The 22627-nt window shown below is 42.9% G+C and overlaps 2 protein-coding genes and 1 long non-coding RNA gene across 16 annotated transcripts in view; 1 reads left to right on the top strand and 2 right to left on the bottom strand.

Annotated features, from left to right (window-relative positions):
• Window positions 1-3491, top strand: part of LOC121038587 (uncharacterized) — a 31036-nt gene extending 27545 nt beyond the window's left edge. The window contains exon 3 of the long non-coding RNA XR_005794403.1: window positions 3223-3491. This is a non-coding gene — a long non-coding RNA (uncharacterized LOC121038587). The remainder of the gene's footprint in view (window positions 1-3222) is intronic.
• Window positions 1-5067, bottom strand: part of CERS5 (ceramide synthase 5) — a 33458-nt gene extending 28391 nt beyond the window's left edge. The window contains exon 1 of one of the 4 annotated variants that reach the window (XM_040488177.1): window positions 4731-5067. In XM_040488177.1, coding sequence (XP_040344111.1) covers window positions 4731-4927 — 197 coding nt within the window. In that variant the 5' untranslated portion in view covers window positions 4928-5067. The remainder of the gene's footprint in view (window positions 1-4730) is intronic. The other 3 variants (XM_040488179.1, XM_040488175.1, XM_040488174.1) reach the window with 3 other exon arrangements.
• A 3583-nt stretch (window positions 5068-8650) lies between these two features.
• Window positions 8651-22627, bottom strand: part of LIMA1 (LIM domain and actin binding 1) — an 81068-nt gene continuing 67091 nt past the window's right edge. For 5 of the 11 annotated variants that reach the window (XM_040488165.1, XM_040488172.1, XM_040488173.1 and 2 more), the window contains 5 exons: window positions 21482-21539; window positions 19853-19965; window positions 17151-17264; window positions 12743-12876; window positions 8651-10623 (listed from right to left, as the gene is read on the bottom strand). In XM_040488165.1, the coding sequence (XP_040344099.1) occupies window positions 9615-10623; window positions 12743-12876; window positions 17151-17264; window positions 19853-19965; window positions 21482-21539 (1428 nt within the window). In that variant the 3' untranslated portion in view covers window positions 8651-9614. The remainder of the gene's footprint in view (window positions 10624-12742; window positions 12877-17150; window positions 17265-19852; window positions 19966-21481; window positions 21540-22627) is intronic. The other 6 variants (XM_040488162.1, XM_040488164.1, XM_040488168.1 and 3 more) reach the window with 3 other exon arrangements.

The raw sequence follows: 22627 nt of genomic DNA, 5'->3' as shown, positions 1-22627 counted from the left end.
AAAGCAAAAATATCTGACATGTTTCTTTGCTGTGCTGAATATATTGTCTCCAGGGATAAGCCAGGAACCTGACCTCAGGCATGACAGTATTCAGTTTTCTGCAGAGCATCAACACCCACTGCACAGAAAGGGTTGGGGAAAGAAGTTTCCCCAGCAAGAGGAGGGCACATAAGGCTTGTGACCATCGGGAGCTAATGAAGAGGTGGATTCTTAGACAAGGGCAGGGCCACGTGAGTATCTTTTTCAATCTTGCCCTGCTGGATCTGCAAACCTGATTTAATTCTGTGATTTACAATTCAATAACGCCCAACAGAATACCTTTAGAGATGCAATGGAATGGGCAGTTTCCCTCACAGCCTAGTCAGCAGCTATGTCCATTCTTCCCAAAGCCTTTCTAACCCGTCTGGAAGACCCACTGATACTGGGTCACAATGCAGTCACTTGACATGGATCTGGGAGGAAGGCAGCAGGCCTGTCAGGGAGAGGAAAAAAGTTCTTCCTCCACTTAGGGGAAATGGGGGAAAACAAGAAAAAAAAAAAAAAGCAGTACGTAGCAGAGGTAGCAAGGCTTACGAGAGGAAGATGAAATGAGTGGCTGAGAAACGTGCACACAAGAGAGTCACTACTTTTGTTACCAGTTACATGACAGGCTAGCAAGTGAATCTGTTCAGTCTCCTATGACAGAGAATGGTATTGAGAAGGCTCTTTGCACACCCCAGTGAGGTTGCTTTGGAAGTAACAAGAGGGGATTGGAATAATGAATGAGCAGCAGAGAGAGCTCTAATCTATCTCCTGAATAATTCACAAAATAATTTTCTTCTGGCAATACAGAGTTCCTATTGCAATAGCATATTCAAAATAAATGAGCCTATACAGCTCTAATGGTGTCAATGGTGTCTCAAGCTTCTACTTGATCCCAAGAAACAAGTGCTCAAGTGACTAGATATTAAATTTCAAACAATTTTATCATGAACATAACATGAAAAGTTTAAAAAAAAAACACATGGAAGAGTTTCTTATCCCTGTTTTGTTAGGGTACAGGGTAGTGTGAATATGTGTATGGAGAGAGGGGATAAAGAGAGAAAAAAGCTGTAGAAAGGTACACAACATGCAAATATATGATGAAATTTAACAACAGAAACAAAGGGATTTCTCTCAGTCAAGCCAAACATCCATTTCAGGTTGGAGATCTAGATTCTGATTACTCCTCTGGGCATCTATGTAGATGAGGATGGTCCCTCCTCAAACATTCAATATTTACCGATCACAGGCCACACCTGAGGCATTTTGCAAGGCACAGGCCACCACAATACAGCCACTCAGCAGAGGTCCACAGAGGGCAGCCTCCATTATTTGGTAAGTAACAATCTCCTATCCGCAGTTCTTTAGCAAAATAGCTAGATACAAACACTTTACTTATTATGGCCCCGCGGCTTTTCAAGTCATCCCTATCAGAGGAGGCTGTGGTTCTCCAGGGAATGTGGGAACTAAAAAACAAATGCTCAGCATGGTTGATGAGAAGGATGGGAAGGTAAAACCAAATTGTAAACTCTATTCTTTGGGAGATTTTTTTTTTTAAGTTTATTTATTTAGTAATCTCTATAATCTCTACACCCAACCTAAGGCTCAAACTCAGGACCCTGAGATCAGGAGTCACATGCTCTTCTGACTGAGCCAGCCAGGCACCCCTATTCTTTGGGAAATTCTTTTTTTTTTTTTTTTTTTTTTTTCAACGTTTTTATTTATTTTTGGGACAGAGAGAGACAGAGCATGAACGGGGGAGGGGCAGAGAGAGAGGGAGACACAGAATCGGAAACAGGCTCCAGGCTCTGAGCCATCAGCCCAGAGCCTGACGCGGGGCTCGAACTCACGGACCGCGAGATCGTGACCTGGCTGAAGTCGGACGCTTAACCGACTGCGCCACCCAGGCGCCCCTCTTTGGGAAATTCTTAAAACAACACAAGGGACATAATTTATCAAGGGACATAATATAAGACTCATTAAAATATACAGAACAATTTGAAACAAAAATTTGAAAAAATATACAATCTTCAAATCAAACACATTAAATAACCAACAATAAGATGAGCATGGATTTGTTTTCCAAATCCTAGAATACTAGGAAGAGGTGGCTTAAACCTTAATCCTTGAAAGGAGGTTTAAGGAAAGGTTAAAGATGGCTACACCATATAGTGGAAGGAGCCCGGGGCTTGGGAAAATGATCTGGATCTTGGTTCTAGTTCCTCCTCCAGTGAGTATGAAACCTCTGAAAAGCTGCAGGATGTTTCCAGGCTAGTTTACTGTCTATAAAGTCCTAGCTCACACATTCTATGATTACTAGAAACCAAGTCACTTCTAGAAACAAATTAGATGGGATTTGAGAAATGAGAAAAGTAGGAAAAACAACTTAGCTGTACCAATATTTCTAATAACGTCTTTTCCTATACTCTTAAGAGTGGCTTCTACTACCTTTATGGAAGACGGTGTAGCAAGAGAGGAACTGCTAATCCAGCACTCAATTCTACTTCTAACTAAGGTAGTAGGTTTTATAAAAAGAAACAAAATAGCAAGACCACCTCCAAGGTTAAACTTTCCCAAGATCATACATGAGATGAACAGGATGCCTGACCTTACTAGCCAAGGAATATCATACTAGAATGCTTTCAGCTCAGTATTCCCATCCTCCCCTGCTCCCCTGACACCGAGCACCATAGAAACATTCAGATAGAATTCCCACAGGTAAAGGATCCTTTTCCAGTGGCTCTGCCAGGGGATATAGAAGTCTTCACAGCCATCTGAGGGAACTCTTTGGAAATCTGAAGATATATGCAGTTTTTTTTTTAGTTTATTTATTTATTATTTTGAGAGAATGCACATGCAAGTGGGGGAGGGGCAGAGAGGGGGGGAAAGAGAGAATGCCAAGCAGGCTCTGTGCTATCATTGCGAGCATGATGCGGGGCTGGAACTCACAAACCACGAGATCACTACCTAAGCCGAAGTCAGACGCTTAACTGAGAGCCACCCAGGGGTGCCCCTATGCAAGTTTATATAAAATGGGTATTTATAAGAAACAAGCTATTTCCTCTTATCAGTAACGTGAATAAACTTCCATATTGGTATACATTTATATAAAAAGCAGAGAATATTTTCCTAGGACAATTAAATTTTTTGTCTTAAATTGGTGTATTTTCCTTTTTAGTCATACACTTTCTCTTTTTTCAGCCCTCATATACAGCTGCCAAGGTGGAGAGTACCCAGATCTAAGTCATTCCTAAGAGGGAAAAGTGGTTTGTACTCCCACCCCAGGAATACTTAATACAATGCCTATACTTAAAAAACTGTAACACTAAGGTCCCAAGGGCCCAGAAAAGGCATTTAGATCTTTCAGTTTCATTTGCTTCAGTTAAAAGCATCTTGATTTTTGTACCTGAACGTCTGACGGAGAGCACTTTGATAACAATACACAAACACTATGAACAAATGGATGAATGACAAGCTGGCTACAGAAAAGAAATATTTTGTGAAAGATTTTTGTGTCAGAAGTAGTAGGCACTTTTGAAAAGTAACCCAAAACACATAATAACTAATCTTCAGAGAGTAATAGACTCTTTATTTGCAGTATATTCCCGTCCTAGAAAGGGCGTTTCTGCTCCAGATAAGGGCCAAATGAACAAACGATGTCAAAGTGCATCCTCATTATCTGAGACCTATGAAGAAATAAGTCTCCTTTTCTGCAGAGTAGATTTGATCAAACTCACCCACAGCTGTAAGCCCACAGTATAAAATCGCCACATCAAGTCCTCTGTGAACATTTCATCTTAGACAGTAGGTACCAACTACTCACTTAAGGAAAAGTGAAATCACTTTTATCAAGAACACGCGGTCAGAAAAAGAACTGTGATTCTGCTAAACTCACTTAGAAGCCAGCTCAATACAGCTTTCCTCTGATAAGCCCTACAGATCTCTTCCTTTCAAAATGACCACTCCTCCTTCCATCTCAGGCCTCTAAGGCCTGTTCCGCAACTAATCTGACACCTTTCTAGACTTTGGAACCCCAGGCTCCACCACGCCTTATCCCTACCAGATTTCCACTCTCTTGCGGGCTCTGGTAGCAGTTTTTGGAAATTTACACATGCACAAAAATGTCCATGAACTGACAAAGCAAGGCTTGGGGCCTAACCCTGCTCCCCTCAACTCTCATAAGTGTCCTCACAAATCTCAGATTCCCAAAAACCCGCTCCTTTCGCTTGGAAAGGTTGGCTCTTAACGTTAACCGTTCAGCTTCCACAGCCCCAACTAGTTCTGGTTCCTGTGGCCCTTTCCTGTTTCTCTCTTCGGGTGTTCGGGTTCTCGGCCGCAGCTCACACACTCAACCTGTTTCCTGTCTGTAGGATCCCTGGAGGCTGGGAGCAGGCCCAGAAGAAGCCCCCCCCCTCCACTCCCAGGGCCTCCGGGATCTAAAAAGGGAAAGGGCCCGGCCTCCCCTAGACTCTCGTTCTTCCACTGTCCACGCCCCAAACTGTCTTTACCTAGGCTCCGCGACCACCTCCGCCACCCTCCGAACATCCCGCGCTGCAGCCCGGGCTCCCCCAGCCCCCTGCTTCCGGGCTTCCCCGCCAATTCTGCTTCCGGTGCTCGGCCTCTCCCCGCCCCGAGCAGGTTCCACCGGTCCGCTCCCCGGCCCCGACCCCGGCCCCGACCCTCCGCGCCACTCGCTCGTGGGCTCTCACCGCTCGAAGAGCAGCCGCACGGAGAATATGCCCGCCGCCACTGGGAATGCCGAAAGGATGTGTCGCGCCCGCGGGTAGCCGTAGCCGTCGCCCGGCCCCTCAAGGTCGGCCCAGCTCACGTTCTGGGGCAGCCAGAAGCGTTCGCTCCACAGCCAACTCCACAGCAGGCCCAGGGCTCCCGCCGCCGCTGTCGCCATCTTACGCCCGCCCCGCGGCCACCGCCGCCACAGCCTCAGCTGCCGCCACAGCCAACGGAACCCGCGGGGAGGCGGACCCGGGGCGGGGCCGAGCCGGCAGCCACCCCTTCCGGCCCCTTCGGGTCCCCGACCCGTCTCAGCCCGCCTCCTCCATGGGGCCGGGCCTCTTCACCGCCCATCTCACCTCCCCGCCCACCCACCCGCCTCCCGGACGGCAGCGGCAGACACCAGGGCCGCCTCTCCTTGGGACCCCTCCCCCCGCCGGGCCATGCCCCTCCCATCTCCGCCCCGCCTCCACCTGCCCCGCAGGCCCTCAATTCTGGTCCCGCCCACTTTTGCTGTGAGTTTCAGCCACGCTTTCTCTCTCTCTCTCTCTCTCTCTCTCGCTCTCTCGCTCTCTCGCTCTCTCGCTCTCTCGCTCTCCTCTCTCTCTCTGTCTCTGCCAGCCACGGCCACACCCCTTATTTCAGGCCTAGCTCCCTTAAGGGGACACTCCTCTTTCTCAACCCAGCAGTTTCAAAGGCTGTTCCCGCTGCCAGGCAGTCCAGACCTGCGTCTCTGCACCTAGCAGAACAGGCTTTCATTGGGGTCTACCTCGCCATCTCGGATGGTTCCGCCTAACCGCTCTTCCTTCCACCTCTAGCGTGTTTTGTTCCTAACATTTTCCTTCCTTTGAGTCCTTCCATGATCTCAATTCCCTTTCACTGTTTTATCCTCTAAAATGAACTTTTCAAAATCCTTTTATTTTTCTCATGGGTAAAAGGAAATGGGAAAATAGCCAAAGGATATCATACAAAGAAAAGTACAAAGAAAAAGAAAAATAAATGATAGCGAATATTTAATGAGGCTTACCAAGTGCCAGGTACCGCACTGAACATTTTACACCAGGTATTTAACTCCATCATTCTATGAAGTAGGTATTGTTTTATTTACTATTTTATGGATGGGTAAACTGAGGTCCATAGAGATCAAACAGCTTGCCCAAAGTTATATAGGATTGTGGTAGAGTAGGGCTTCTGAGCTAGAAAGTCTTTAGACTCTGAAACACTGAGCCCTTATAAACCTCCTTAATTTTAGGTTTGCACAGTAAACATTTAACTCTTTTGTGGATCTACACAAAAAAGAAGGGAGCCACAGACAAACCTTCAGAAAGCTAAATTCAAAATGTCCCTCAACTGCCTGAGATTCCTGACCTCTGGTTGCTGTCTGTTCAAACCTGGCTACAAGGTTAATTACCACAGGCTAACTAGAATGATCTGAAAAAAGATTAAAAGAAATTAATCTCTACCTCTTGTTCAAGGACAGATAAAGTAACTTTATAACTAGTAAGGTATGCCTACACCAGAAGTTAAGAGTTTCAAGGGGACAGGAAACAGGAGAAAAAAGTGTGCCATCCTAAGTAGACTAGGTTTGCTTTAGCTCAAAGGTTCTCAAATTTAGGGTACCACAGCCCAGATATTAGCTTGTCCCATCTCCCACATGGAGAGTTTGCTAAAAGGTTTCTTTTAGCAAAGAGATTCTGCTTCTGATTCAGGAGGTGAGTCTGAGTGGGGCCTATGAGTTTGCATTTCTCATTTTTAACAAACTCATAGGCAATGCCACTGCAGCTGGTCTGAGAACCACAACATGGTGCCATGTTTGTCCAAACCCAGCAATAGCTTAGTGGTAACTACCACCCTATATTCAAGGTGTATTGTATTGTATTGTATTGTATTGTATTGTATTGTATTGTATTGTATTGTATTGTATTGTAGTAATGTTTACTTATTTTTGAGAGAGGGAGTAAGTATAAGCAGGGTAGAGGCAGAGAGAGAGAGAGAGAGAGAGAGAGAGAGAGAGAGAGGATCTGAAACAGGCTCTGTGCTGACAGCAGAGAGCCTGATGAGGGGCACAAACCCATAAAGCGTGAAATCATGACCTGATGCTTAACCAACTGAACCACCCAGGCACCACAAGGGTGAACAAGAAGTGAACTCTCGCTGATTCCTGGGAATTCAAATCAGAGCCCCAGGGGACAAAGAATTTGGCACGTGGGCCCAAGCACACAGCGATCTTGGTCTCAAGGTCTATCCCCCCCAAAACACATTTGTACCATTTCTCGACATCTTGAGTGTGAGAAAATATATAGTTAAGGAAATGTGTAATGAATGTAAACTTTCTGCCACTTTCACTTTGTCCAGGAGTGATTCAACCAGCAAGCTGGTAGAACTAAGTTGGTCCTGTAGTAGTCATGAAGAGTCTCCTTAACCATCTCAGGTTACAAGCTGGCCCCTTTTCTTGCTTCACCAACAGGACCTGTTGCCACCACTGACCTACCAAGCCCAAACAAGTTGCCTTCATTCAGAAAGCTGAGAGAAACACTTTGGCTGTAGGTTCTTTTGTTTTCTAAGGATGTTTAGTGTTACCTGGTCATTCTCTTGATAAGAACCACCTTTTATTATATTGATATGGAGCTAGTCCTTGTTTCTACTCTCTGTCCCTATAATATATCTGTCTTAGTCTTTGAATGGCAAAGAAAACATTTCTTCTAAGGTTAATCTCAGTCCCTGCATACCTGATATATGGTGACATACTCAACTGATATCCATAAATACTGGCCATAGGTACTCAGACTTTTTTGTATAAAATCAGTAGGCTCAGTGAGTACCATGTGGATGGGTTGGAGCAGCAGAGTCATACAGTAAAGGCAGCTAAACTCAAGCCAGGATTCGATAGTTTATGAATGTCATCAGGAGCTTCTGGATTAACTGTTCAGTGAACAGGACTTTCTAAAGGACTTCAGCCTGTGATGGGACCAAGAGCAGAAAGTAGTACCCTGCCATCCATTTGGAAGACCAGGCAAGACCCTGGAACATGTAACAGATGACTCAAAAAGTGTGTTTATCTCCAAGGAAATCCACACTCCCACACTTCCATTAACAACAACAACAACAACAACAAAAAGTGTTTTAACTATTGGGGCAGTTGCCTCTACAGGCAAGGAAATCAAACAACCAACTATGCCTCTGCCCAGGGTGGAAAACATCCATTTTCAAGCAGAGACATTTGGAAATTCCCTTTAGCATGTTAGGCATAATTGCAAGGTGAATTATTAAATGTTGAGTACAATTAACAATAAAAAACCACCACCAGAGTTTGAATTGTTAAAACACACAGCTCATTTTGAATGTACACACTAAGTTTCTTGCCAAGTTGCTCTCAATTTTTCAGAAAAATTTGTCCTCTTTTAGGAAAGATCAAAGCCCAAGATCGACCCAATGTCACCACCTAGTGGGGAGATATATTCATAACACCTCTCTTCACTTAAAATGCATCAGACCCACGTGCCTTTCTTCCCAGACTGCTAAAGTAAAAGGTCTTGAGACACTGTCATAATGTAAAATAATAATGGAAAAGGAACATTGAAAAGTTTAGATGTAAATTAAAAGCTTTATTGAATAAAAATGTTTCAGACTAAGCAAGACTATAAGAAAGCAGAATATTTTACATCTCTAAAAAATATTAGAGCTAAATCTCTAAAAATGCAGGACAAAGAAAAGCCTATGGCTTAAAACATCTCTCTCCCCACATACAATTTGGAATATCGATTATGTACAACAAGTGTACTCAAGTTTATGTTCCAAAGCCTTAACTACTAGAAACCCCCCCCCCCCCCCCCCCCCCCCCACAAAGGCCTGTAATTGGTTTAATTGCACCCTGGGAATACTGTCTGCCATAAAAATCAATACATTTCAGAGCTGGTATGTATTTAAAAAACTAGTGTCCCAGAAAGGGGATATCAGAAGTGGAATACAGGGCGTGGGGGTCTGAGCTCAAGTGAGTTAAGGCAGTTTTTTCCGTTATTCCTTCTTTAAACTCCTCACTTTGCTTTAACATGCAACATGGCAAACAGCAGTACAAAAGATCTTATAAAAATACTGTCGTTTTCAGTATATGATGAGCCCATAGATACCACCAAAGAAGAAAGCAATCACTTGGGGTGTAGTCAGACTCATTGGCAAATACCAGAGCTTATTTGAGAGAGAGTGGATCTCTCCAAGCACCAAATGTGCTCAAAAAGTGCCCCAAAAGAACAGTTGTGTTATATCTCAGTAATCCAATTCAGGATGTGGCTTACAGAATGGGATGCAAAGCAAGAAATTCCCCATGTATATCAGAGTGAGAAAATTAACCTAAAAATGTTTTAAAGATTATATATTTGATTTCTTAACAGATGAATGCTAAATAAATTGGTATTCATTTAAAAATATACAAACTGTGCCCTTTATACTAAAGTGCGTTCAGTCATGTTTAGGTCCCTAACCCCCTTCTGTGTGTTCCCTAATTCCATAGTTGAAGTGCGACAATGTGCTACTAATGGTCTATTTTTGTACTGCCTTTTGGGAATACAGTGGAGTCTGAACTACATCAGTTGGCATACCCGCCCCCCGCCCCCATAAGACCTTAAAGCATTTATGTATATCATCATTGCTAAAATAGAGGACTGAAGTAATATTATCTATAGCGTTTAGAATTGGTTCACTTAAGCTGCAGTATGGGATTTTTTTGAAGCAAGAACTCCTCCAGAACTGCTTCCACATAAATGACAGTTCATGCTAAGACACCTGTTTACGGTGCATCACTTTGATAAAGGGCAGTGGCTTGCTAACGCTAACACAGATTTAAGGCCCAGCACCGTTGCAGTCTGTCATTCCTCATCATCCTCATCCTCATCGTAGTACCGATTTCTTTTTATCTGTTCCTCCACAGACAGCTCCTTGACTACTTCTCCCTCCCAGAATCCCACATCCTGGGATTTCTGATGCTGGGTAGTGAATTCTTTAGGGGAGGTGCTTTCTGCAAAGCTGGACCAATTTGTAGACTTCGGTTCTAGTGGGGACTGCTCTTTGAGGTTTCTATCATTTTCATCTAAGCTTGCACCATTTTCTATAAGATTCTCACTCCCCATCTCGAAACCATGATCTTCCTTACTTCTCCTCCCTGCCTCCCCTCCTTTAGATTCTTTGTTTTGCCTGGTTGTTTTTCCCACACTACCATTCTTTTCGGAGGCACTGGCATTTTCCACTTGTTTCCTTTCTGCTGCCATTCCTCCTATAAACTCCTCACTCTGCTCTGACATGCTCCAGCCTTTCCTTATAGGTGGGGATAGGATTTTGGGGCTCTTGACTGAAGTGGTTCGAAACGAAGCTGCCACAGTGAATGGACGGCTTCTTTCCTTCAGTGAAGAAGATCGTCTTAGCTTCTTCAGATCCAGATCCACATCCTCGGTAGCTTCAGGCTTGCTGATTTCATCCTCAGGAGGCCATTTGGGCTTGGATACTTTGATCCCTTCCTCTAAGGTACTTCCTGAACTACCAAGTTCAGTGGGGGGTGGCCAGGCTATCTTCAACTTCTTGGTTTCAGCTGGCTTGTCTTCTTTCTCTGGCTGAGAGGATGCCTTGGCTTCCATACTTGCTGTAAGCACACCCACCTTAGCAATGGGGGCATCTTCGACCCCTGGGCTCTGAGGGGTCTCCCCTGCAATTGGAAGCTGGGCTGGTCTCTCCAAAGTCCCTTCATTTTCATTTTTGCTTGCCCACAGATCCTTGTGTGGTCTGTGTCCAAAGCCTTCATCATAGTTGCCTTTAGCTTTAAAGAGTTGATTGAAGTGAGGCTTACAGTAGATTCTCCCATGTAAAGATGCATATGTTCCTAGACTGTTGTTAAAAGAAAAAGAACATAACGTTGAGGTATCTATATACTCTTACTTATACTAGCAGGCTGAAATTTGGCAACTTCAGTATTTTCAGAAGTTGCTAAGTGAGAAAAATACCTTTAAAAGCACATCAATCGCTTAGGATTCTTTACCCCCTCCCTTTCAAGCACGTTTGTTTTATTACCCTTATAAAAAACATGCTCACTTCTAGGCCTAAAGCTTCACAAGACATTCATGTGGTACATCTTCCTATTTTCAAATGATTTCACTCCCCTCTGTCAAAACTGTTAAAAAAAAAAATTTCTTCCAAGAAGTCTTACCCAGGTTATCCCACCTATCTCTGACCACTCACATATTTCCTAAGCATTTATAACCTTTCACTACTTATAATGATATTTTCCTTTGTACAAAGCTGAATCATTTTCCTCCTTGTTTCCCATTTGTGTTATAATTTAAAAATACATATCTACAGGAGTAGGTATAATGCTTTGCAAATGGTTTGCACTCACAAGACACTAGTGAATGAATGTGGTTAATAGGAGCACAGTAGCTAGGAAGTAAATCTACCCTAATGTCAGTGCTGGACAGGCCTTTAGGAGAGTTGGTGTCTCTTGCAGGGTAACACAGTTCGAAGAGGGTATGAAAACAACAGCATTTCCACAGAAGAGATACAAAAATTCAGAAGCTTAGAAAAATATGCTTTGGAGAAAAAAAGTAATACCGTGGGCAGAAAAAGAACCAAGGAGCGGAAGTTACAGAGGAACGTTTTGGCTCAACAGAAGGAAAAGTTGTTGGGCTGGAGCTACCCCACACTGGAACAAGGTAGTGCGGTATCGACCCCTGTGGAAGTGCCACACAGACGCCAGCACGTCTTTCAAGAGTATTTTCATTTATTTTTGAGAGACTGAGTGAGGGGCACAGAGAGAGGGAGAGAGGGAGAGAATCCCAAGCAGGCTCCGTGATGTCAGCACAGAGCCCGATGCAGGGCTGGAACCCATGAACTGTGAGATCATGACCCAAGCCAAAATCAAGAGCTGGACACCCAGCTGACTGAGCCACCCTGGTGCCCCTCAAGAGTATTTTAGAAGGAATGCTTGCTCTGAAAGGAAAGCTGGAGGAAGTGACATCCTGGTTACTTTCTTCTCTAAAACTCTATGATTAAAATGAGTTCATATGGAATATGTCCCAAATGGCCACATTTATATCCATACTTTGAGTTACTTGGAAGAAATGATAATTATTTTGTCACACATAAAAAGAAGCAATATACAGAATATGTGCTCTTCAGTGCCCATTATCATTGCTATTATTACCATTTACACAGTGTTTGGGACATTTTCAAGTAAGGGCTGAAACAACTACACTCTTTTTTTTTTTTTTTTTAATTTATTTATCTTGAGAGAGGCAGAGAGAGTGCAAGTGGGAGAGGGGCACAGAGAGAGGGAGAATCTCAACCAGGCTCTGCGGTGTCATTGCAGAGCCCGATGTAGGACTCGAACTCACGAAACTGTAGATCAAGACCTGAGCCGAAATCTAGAGTTATATGCTCAACTGACTGAGCCACCCAGGCACCCCTAAACTCTTAAGATTTCTTAGCTTTAAAGGGGCGCCTGGGTGGCTCAGTCAGTTGAGCATCCGACTCTTGGTTTCAACTCAAGTCATGATCTCACGGTTCGTGGGTTCAAGCCGCACATCAGGCTCTGTGCTGACAGTGTGAAGCCTGCCTGGGATTCTCTCTCCCTCTCTCTGCCCCTCCCAAGCTCGCTCGCTCTCTCTCTCTCTCTCTCTCTCTCTCTCAAATAAATAAATCAACTTAAAAAAAAAAAAGATTCTGTGAGACCAAAGGAAAATATTCTACTAAATTAAGTCACGGGGGGGGTTTTACCTGCCACCCATAAGATTTAAGCTCCATGTAAATTAAAATATCAATGTACTAAGATGTTCCAAACACCACTATCATTTGATATGAAATACTTGTCACTAAATGATACTTTTTATGTTTTTCAAGGGCTTTCAACAGTGTGCTCTTGGCATAACAGCTTTTAGCACCAGTGCTCTAAAAGCCAAACATGCCCTCTGGAGGTCCAACTGTACAGAGATAGCTGGTTTGGTTGGCTTACCTAAGTTTGTTGTTGCAATAGGAGCACCGGAAGCAACTGATGTGAAACACCTGCTGGTTGGCTAAGAGACGCTCCATCGGGTAGACTGTCTTCTGACATTCCACACAAGTCTCTCTTGCAGGTGCCTGAAACTTCTAGGAAAAGGAAAAGGGCAGCTTTAACAAGCACTGGCCAAGATGAGTCAGTGCTCTGCTGAGAGGCACCCTGCTTTTACTTTGTCAGCTAAAGGCTCCCTTACCTGTCAATTCTCACAGGAACACTAAGCCTGTTATGATTCTCTTAAAGAGTTCTCTTTAAGGCCAGGAAGCACTCCTGAATTCCTTTCCCCAACTGCCTGGCTGCCCCAAGTGTAGCTGCCACCAAGGACAGGTGGAGCTAGGGCTGGATTGCAGAGAGAGGCTTAGACAAGCCACCACATACACACAAAAGCACATAAAAAATGTTTCCACAGACAGGAAATTAGGAGAAAATGTCATCACACACAGAAGTTTATTTGATTCAAGTGCCTAGTAAAAGCAGGACAGACTTTTGTAAGATTCTGAAGGGGATAAATTTAAAGGAGAGGAAGAGCATTTAACTTTGGGGATGAGGAAAAGACAATTTGATAAAGTATCTTTTAGTCCCCTCTGCTTATACTCTTAATTTGGCATATTATTTTACCCACTAGGCATAATATTTTGAAGTAAGTCAAAGCTGACAGATAAATGTAATAATTTTAAAGAGACAAACTATTTTATTAGGACATCCAGAAGACAGCACAGCCCAACAAAGCTAGAATCTTCTCAGAAACCAATGGAGAAGGGCCCCTGGCTGGCTCAGTATGGAGAACTTGCCACTCTTGATCTCAGGGTTATGAGTTAGAGCTCCACGCTGGGCATGGAGCCTACTTAAAAACAAAAACAAAACAACTCAGTGGAGAATAAAACTACTGTAATGGGGAGTGAAAGGTCATAATAGACTAGGAATTCATGAACTGTCTATAAAGTGTGGAATAAAAGTGGGGTGAGCACAGGTGTTCTAGCTGGTACTACCAATCCTAAATAACACCAAATAGTTGGTATTCCAGCATTGATGAAAGCCAGAATTACCAAACTGCAAGTTTTTACATAAGCAATGGTAACATGGCCACCAGGGGTGGGGGGTAAGAAGTCTCTAGGTATACGTAAATAACTCTTACCCCAAGAGAAACACCTTATCCAGCAAATGCAGAAGCAGCTCAGGTGGCCAGGAAGCTCTCAGTAGACACCTGGGGAAGGCTTTGCTGCCAGGACCCGGGTGGTGGTAAATAACATAAATTAGTCCCGAGGTCCAGGACCTGAATAGTTAAGATAAGCCTAAAAACAAACCAGGTCATGGGCAAGACAGAATTTTCATTACAAAAACCCGAAAATAGTCCCATAAAAAAAAAATCAGACTGCTGGTTCACTTGCTATATGATTCACCAGGAAGTAAAGCAAAAAATAGGAATGGTTTTCCAAGTAGATTTGGATAGGAAACAAAAGTAGAAAATGGACCAAAAAATGGCCATAAAGGGAAAGCTCTATAAAAGGGAGTTTATTAGAGTTTAGTGGTAAACTCCCAAACAGCACCAAGGGATTTAAGAATGAAGGAAGAGAACTGAGTGGAAATGGCTTATCAACAGTCCTCTTCCATTCCTAAGGTTAGAGTCCTAAAAAGAAAAACTGTAATAATTAAAGACAGGTTCAACCTAGTTTACCAAGTGTAGGGGAGGTACTTAAATATGATCAAACGTTATTGTAATTGAATGCTGTTGGAAGTAATTAGGGCATTTTTTGGAGCTCGAATTTTTTTTTTTTTTATGTTTATATATGTTTAGAGAGAGAGAGGGAGACAGAGCATCATGGGGGAGGGGCATAGAGAGAGGGAGGCACAGAATCTGAAGCAGACTCCAGGCTCTGAGCTGTCAGCACAGAGCCCGATGTGGGGCTCGAACTCATGAACCTGCGAGATCATGAGCTGAGCCGAAGTCGGATGCTTAACCAACTGAGCCACGCCCCAGAGTTCAGAATTCTTATATGACCACTTCTAACAAGACAGGACTAAGTGGAGATGTCATTGCATAGTTTTAATTGGGTTTTCTTCGAAAAGAACTAGGTCCTTGTCTAGCAAGCAGGAAATACGTTAAAATGCAAAATAAAATTTGGGTATCATAGTACAGTTGATGGCATTGGGGAGATCCTGTACAGATCACTGTTCACATAATGTAAAAGTAATCGGTCAAATGTATTTATTTATCAGATTAAAAATCTTTTTCAGCTGCAGGGGACTTCTGTATTTTTAACACTTGACTTAGAACAGTATTCATTCTGGTCAGTAAAGACAAAGCAGAGGACGGGAATTTCACACGGTACGAGGGGAGACGGGCATTATTTATTCTGCTAATGGGGAACGAAGACCTACAGAGCACTCCTCCATTACAAACATACAGAGAACACACTGTAGGAGGGTGCGCGGCCCAGTGAACAGAAAGGAAAACCTGAGAGAAAGCTGAAAGCTGAGCTCACGTTAGGAGGAAAGTGGAAGGCAGGAGCAGAAATTAGGTACCGGAGCAGGAAGCAGAAGCTGGAAGAGACAAACAGGAACCTTCAATGAATACACAGCATTTGGAGTGCCCTGGAGCGCTTTACCACAGCTGAGCTGAAACTCAGGTGCAGGCTCCGATCCAAGAATAAGACCATGTTTGCTTTCTTTTTCAAGTATTTCTACTAATTGTGGCTAAATCAGCCTCACTCGTATCTACCTGAGGCTGGAACATGTCCCAGCTCAGGAGAAAGAGCTCTTCTGAGCTTTCACCCACACGAGGAGTGTCTCATTAACAATTCTTTAGTGTCTTACCACCTCCCACACCTGACCCACAATGGCTCTCTCCTGAATGGGGGCCTTCGCCCACACAACTGAAAGGCCATCCTCCTTCTCCTCAACATCAAATTAATAGACTGCTAGCCCAAACATCTGACTAACCACAAGCTCCTAACTAGCCAGACCTATCAGAGTCTCATTATTCCCATCCAGCTTTTTACACAGACCCTTTGCAATAGTATTTAATGTTTATGCGGCAGCTGCCCGAGGGCCCCAGAGTTTCATAAAGTCAAGAGGATCCCAACTTGGTAATGTGCCAAATCAGAGTGGCTGTGTCTGTGCCTTCCCTTTACTTCCTCTGTCCTGGGCTCTCAGCCACTTTTCTGGAATTGCCCCCATGTCTATTCAGACAACAGGAAGCACAGTCAGTGCCCAAAAATCTCCACCATTATGGTAGGCCTGGCATACATCCTGCCCATGCCTCCATGGCATGCTTGGACCTGGCGCAGCCACGTTTTAAAATGCTGCCAGCATCAGAACGTTAGACGGTTTTTAATCTTTCATATATTTTTCAGTCAGTAAGATATTTTTCATCTCTCCTCCCTCTTTTTCACATGTAGAAACTGCAGCACCAGAATGTCAGGTGCCTTATCAAGGCTCACATGGTCTGTAGCAGACTTCAAATTAAAACTTGGAACTCCCGACTCACAAACCAAGAGAGCACTTTCTAAATTATCCTGGAATGTTAATTTTCCATAACGAAAGGAAACTCCTTGGGGATGCGAGCAGATGCTAACCCAAATGAAAATAATCTCACTTGAGCATTTGGAACAAACTACTTGTTCAAACTACTTCCTCCCTTTGTTTCAAATTAAAATATGTAGATAACATCTTCGGGATATTCAGGAATGAATGAGGTAATACATACATAATTGATGTTCATAAACACTGTCACGTCTTTCCCATATGACAGGTCTTTAAGTAGGTGGTCAGCACCTACTTAAAGCTACTTTTCCAATAAATTGCTACATCTGCATTCTTTCACCCTCTTGCCTTATGTCTATGTTTCAGTCCAATGAAAGCTCTAGTTGGGAGATGATATATATGTAACACACATAATATATAGAGAGAGAGGGGGTAGCTGGCAACAAGCAGTAAAGCTAACTAACCTTTGGACGTGGTGAAGTCAGAAGAAAATTCTGTATTGATGTCAGGCTGCCATTCCTCAGAACACCACAAAATGCCTTTCATTCCCTCCTTTCCAATCTGTGCAAAATATCTAGGTAATTAAACTGAAATTCTTCGCATACAGTAAATGGTTGGGCCAGCTCTGTGCAGCCTTGGCCCTTTCCCTGGCTTTCTGTGAAACTCTTTTTGACAGCATTCTGGAGATACGCACATCTTAGATTGCTCTACATATAGAGGAAAGGTTAGTGTTCTGATAAAGCAGTAATAACATAGACAGGAAATAAATAAATAGACACATAAATAAATAAATAAATAAATAAATAAATAAATAAATAAAAGATTCTAGATGACCTTCTAGCATAATTCTGATAGCTTTGCAAAATAGCATAAAACCTCCTACCCTGTCCAGAGAAGAAGGGACAGCTGACAGGGCACAGAGGGGGTGCAAAGTGTGTGTCCTCTCATGCAGTCTGCCATCTTTTCTCTCCACATCCATCAGCAGCGAGGGTCTGTCCTAATGAGGGCAAGTGGGTGTTCCCATGGCTGGTCACATCTCCTTGCCTTTTCCTATCCTCCTTTCTGGAAACATTTAAGGGACAACTTCTTTCAGGGGAAGGACATAAACCCCAAGAGACCTCTGGGTCTCTTGAGTAGAAAAGTCCTGATCCTTCCCCCAGGGTCCACTGAGCTCTGCTCCCAGAACACCTCTTTTGAGAATGAACCTGCAACTTGAATTTCATCGGCACCAAGTCCCACCAACTGAGCTATCCGGCCAGTGTCCAAAATACACAAATAAAACTCATACTTGTAAAACTAGTATCATTTTTTTTTGTTTACTTTATCAAGCTAAAGTTTGAAATGAATCTCTACCTTAGATGCCCTATTTTCAATAATAGATAGACAAGCACTAAGGAACAGTTTTTCCAGGATGTGTGGGACCTAAAAATCTATTCTGAGTGAGCAAGTTTATTCTTAGCTGTATGTAATTTCCCCAAGTGCAGAAACAACTTCTGTTGCATAGTCTACTACCACGACACCAATTACATCAGTAGGTCTTACCTATAGACACTAAAATGTGTGTGTGTGTGTGTGTGTGTGTGTGTGTGTGTGTGTGTGTCTGTACTTGCCTTCAGAATGTAATGGATAAATCTGAGGAAGAGAAAATAAACTATCCTTAAATAAGAGTGGAGATGTGATTGAGTCCCATCTGTATCCCACACCATAATCCTTTGAGCTCTGGACCACAGGCAAACACAGGGAACCGGGTCCATTTACTCCAGTCTTTACACAACACTCAAAACCTGAGGTGTATGTCTGCTGAAAGCATGCCTGTCTGCATTCTACTGCTGAGTGACCAGAGGAAGCAGCCATGGGTCTGGGGCAGGTGCACAGGGGGCTTCATCTCCACCTCCTCTTGTCCCTGGTTATGCTGGGAGGGACCCAAGTGAGGTGCACTCTGTCACTCATCACTCAGCAGCTCAGATCCTGGAGCCTACGTCAAGAAGGGACCTCAAAAGTCCAACCCAGTACCAGGAGGTCTGACCTAGCAGTTGAGGGAGGGAAACAAGACTGGGTTGAGAGTTCAAATACACTCAAGAACAGATTTTAGTTCTTAGATAAGCCACAGAATTTCCCTAGTCCCTAAGTCCATTGCTAAGTCAGATTTGTTGGCTGTTCTTGATCCAGAACCGCAACCCAAGGACTCAAATCTGGGCAGGGTTGCTGTTGGAAAAGAAATTAACCCCATGGCATTTGCTACTTTGTTGGACTCCAGATACCGGACAAAGGAAGTACTGATAACAGCGTGAGCTGGTCTTTCAGGTCAGAAGAGGGAGTCGTATTGAATACATGTGCAGCTCTATCACCGTAACTCCATTTTCCCTCCCTTTACTTGCATTCTCTTATTACTTTCTTCACCTTTTGCTCCTTTTCAACAAACTTCACTCTCCTCATAAATCTCAGCTTCCCATAAAATTTTCATTTACATTCTTCACCCCCCCTTTCCCTTTTTTTAACTCACCCTTTAAATCCCGTATTCTCTGCTTCCTTCTTTTTGTTGCAAACCTTCACCTATGTCCTCTTTTCATCCTTTTTTGTGCACTAGAACTTTCATCAAGGCACCAGTCATGCCCACAGTTGAGAGATACCCACAGCGCTGATCCCAGTTACATACCATCTTAACACTAATTCTACCTACTGAGTTTCTTTCAAATGTTAAAACTTTCTAAACAAAACCAGGCCACTGAAGAGAGCACCAGAGGAGAAAGACACTAAAGAAGTGTGGGTATGTTTGGTTATTAATCCAAATGGCTACATTAGCACCACAGTAGCAAAGCATTCCATTAAAACAAGTCAGGTAATAAAGCCTAAAATAGGTGTTGGGTATTTTTTTTTCTTAAACTTTGTTTATTTTTACGAGAGTATATATTTGTCCACAGAAAGGGAGAAGACTGTTTTTAAAACCTGGTGAATAAAAGGCAGCCACAGTTTAAGTAGCCTAGTGAAGTTTTCTTAGGATAAAAAAGTCTGTACATTCCTTAACACCTAATATTATACACCCTAGTATAAGTGTTACTTGAATGCCCATTTTTATAGCAAATGGGCTGGCCAACCCCCACTGCGATGTACACATTCTTTAAATAAATTAACCACTAATCATGTTATGGTCAAGTTCTTTAGACCAGGGAGCCACTAACTTTAAGTTGACATGCACGTTCCCACCCAACGAGCTGATTTAGTTTAACAGATTTCTTGAGTTTCCCAGTTTGTGGTCTTTTACCCCTTCACAGATTTATGGACTTTGGGCATTTTTTTCCCTCAAAAAACATAATTTTCTTTAACTTTGGGTTTCCTTAAAACTTTCATGAATTTTCCATATTTCAAAATGAGAGCTATTAGTGAAACTCTCCCCTCCTGGCTCAAACATTTGAGCAGAAAAAACAAGATTTCCAGGGAAAGTGATTGGCATAAGTAAGCCCTTATTTGGTGTTTTTACCCCCAGGAAAGCAAAAATAAGTTATAATGAACATAAATGGTATAAAGTGCAATGAGCTCTACCAGTAAACCAATGTCTAAAGGCTCAGAGAGAAATTGCCATCATACCTTCAATGCTTTGGGAGGAGAACTCTCAGAGAGGCTGGAGGCTCTGGCATCTGGATTTAGTGGCTTGGGATGGACAGGCTGCTGGACCTCACTCTTAACCAGGAAGTTACCTGCTTGAGTTTCAAAAGGAAGAAATTTTATAGCACCTCTTGGCAAGTCTCAGAAATGGTTCCCCTCCAAAACAAAGTTTTGTCACCTTCACTACAGGACAGGTCCTTTCCACGCCAGGAGATACACAGCTTTTCTAATGCTAAAAGCTTTGCTCTTAGACTCTGAGCTGGGAGGCTTTCTCACCCTTAGCCACACACAGCAGAAATCCAAATCACCAGATCTGAAGAACTTTCTGCCAGCCCCCGTCCCCACCCCCCCACCGTGGGATGTTATATTTAAAGGCTGTTTGTAGACATTGATGGCTTTTCTGGTAGTCAGCACCCCTCAATAACTCCTTCTGGAGTTGGAAAAATGAAGGAATGTGAGGGTGGAAATTTCATATCATGTGCATGTGCACACGTGTGTGTGTGTGTGTGTGTGTGTGTGTGTGTGTGTGGTGTGTAATCTGACAGTCTTTTTAGTCAATCCTATAGCAGACATCCATGGATGAAGATTATGGAAAAAGGCTCTATGAGGTTTTTTTTTTTTCCATAATCATTGATGTGTCACCTGGATAAGTTAATTTCCTGCTAATATATTAACTGCGGAAAACTCTGAACAGGCACAGAAAAATGCTACTAAGGAACCATTAGAGAATTCCTTAAAATCTAGAGTTAAGTCAACAAAGTACTAAAAGACTTAGGCTTATTTTTCAAATGTTTTGCAAACCTAGTCAAAACTGAGAAAAATTTCTAGTCCAACCAAAATGCTTGCAAAAGGAATGTTCCTGGATTCAAGCAGCAGATTTCTCTCTGAAATTTTTTGAGGTAGGATTTACTAGAGATTTGTTTAGCTCATATTTCTACTTTAGTTGCTGAGTTATCAATGTCTAGTAAAGTCATTATCCTGGGGGAAGCTAGAAATCCATAAATATTTTTAAAAATACACTGAAAATCAGAATCAAATGTGGATAGAGTAAGGAAAAAAAAAAAGAAATGTTTTTGTCCTTGGGAGAGGTGAGGCTCAAAATGACTCCAAAATAGGATGAAAAGGTGATAAAAATTCAGCACCAGCAGGAAAATCTCTAGAATCTAGCTAGAGGGTGGAATATGGTACACATTTAGATAAGCAGAGGAAGATATGTTTAAAAGGTTACCCAAATATCAATTCTTTATCCTTGTAAATGAACAAAATCCTTCTTGGCCAAACTCCTATTAAAATGAAACTTCAAAATTAGTTTCTGCAGCTTTAACCCTGAAAAGATTTGATGCAAAAGGTAGGATAAGTTCAATGAGAGAAGCGCCAAAAGTATTCAGTGCCTCAAGTTAATCATATCGAATTTAACTTCTCCCTAAGCCATGGAATGTGTGAAGGGTAGGCAAGCACCAGTCCTTGAAACCAAATGAAAGATTTGATCAGCTAAATTACTGGATTTAATATATCACATTCTCAGCACTGACAGCATTGGAGACATCCCCGGACCAAATACAGAACACAGAATAAGAACCTCATCCTCCAGATCTGAGAACAAATGCTTACGGGAGTCATCTTCAGCAGGGGTGGGACGGATTGCCAGGCTATTCTCAGTTGCAGAAACCTACAAAAAGGGTGGAGGGGGATTAAGAATCACATTAAAAATAAAAGAGCAAACTGCTGTTAATGCCATAAAAACCTGCTGACTCTAGTCAGTCACTGGCTGCCTGGGGGAAATAACGGGCCTCAGAACAGCTGAGCATTTAAACAAGAGGCAGCAAAATGTCTTTTATGAGGATATTAACATGCCTCTCAATTACAGAGTAACGGGAGAAACAGACTGCACTCAACTGCCAAGCGTGCATCATCTCCCTTTATAAAAGAACTTCTAAACCACATCTTTCTACTGTCAAAAAAAAAAAAAAAAAAAGGGCAAAACAAAACCCTCTATCAGAGAGAATAAAGCTTCTCACCATATAACTATAACTCTCCCCAAGCCAAGATGGAATCTTTACATTAGGAACTATTCTTATTCTTTTATCTTCCTCATTGCTAATTTCCCAACCAGATACATTCAGCTGAAACAAGCTTGGCAGTACAGAAGACACTTTGATAGCTAAACAACAAATTTACCTAAAACCAACCTCTGGTATTCTCTTCAAGGTTAGTTTTCCTTTTTGTTGTTGTTGTTTTTTCATGTTTTAGAGAGAGAGAGCAAGTGAGGAGTGAGAGTGGGGGAGGGGCAGAGAGAGAGGGAGACACAGAGTCGGAAACAGGCTCCAGGCTCTGAGCTGTCAGCACAGAGCCTGACACAGAGATCGAACCCACAAACCATGAGATAGAGACCTGAGCCAAAGTCGGAAGCTTAACCGACTGAGGCACCTGGGAGCCCCTTCCTTCTTAATCCCAGTTTCAAAACAGCAGAGTGTTTAACAAAATGGCAGATCTTGTGCATAGGTACAGATCTCTTCCCAGGAAGCCATCAAATTTAAATAAAAACTTTCTATGAGCTCTCCCTCTCCTTTCTGGTGTCCCAGGACGTCTAGGTATCCTCCTTCACACCCAAAATCACGAAGGGCCAATAGGTGACCAATGTGGAGTCTGCCTGTAACAGTCTTTCATTCAGATATCAGGGATTTTATGGGCAATGCTGAGTGTTTCTATTGAATAAATTTACAATGCAGATTGAGTCATTGGCTGACTGCACCTGAA

The sequence above is a fragment of the Herpailurus yagouaroundi genome, unplaced genomic scaffold (genome assembly GCF_014898765.1).
Source record: "Herpailurus yagouaroundi ecotype Mexico unplaced genomic scaffold, PumYag 166, whole genome shotgun sequence".
Classification (NCBI taxonomy): domain Eukaryota; kingdom Metazoa; phylum Chordata; class Mammalia; order Carnivora; family Felidae; genus Herpailurus; species Herpailurus yagouaroundi.
The sequence above is the reverse complement of the archived record's forward strand: the minus strand, read 5'-3'. Positions and strand labels throughout refer to the sequence as shown.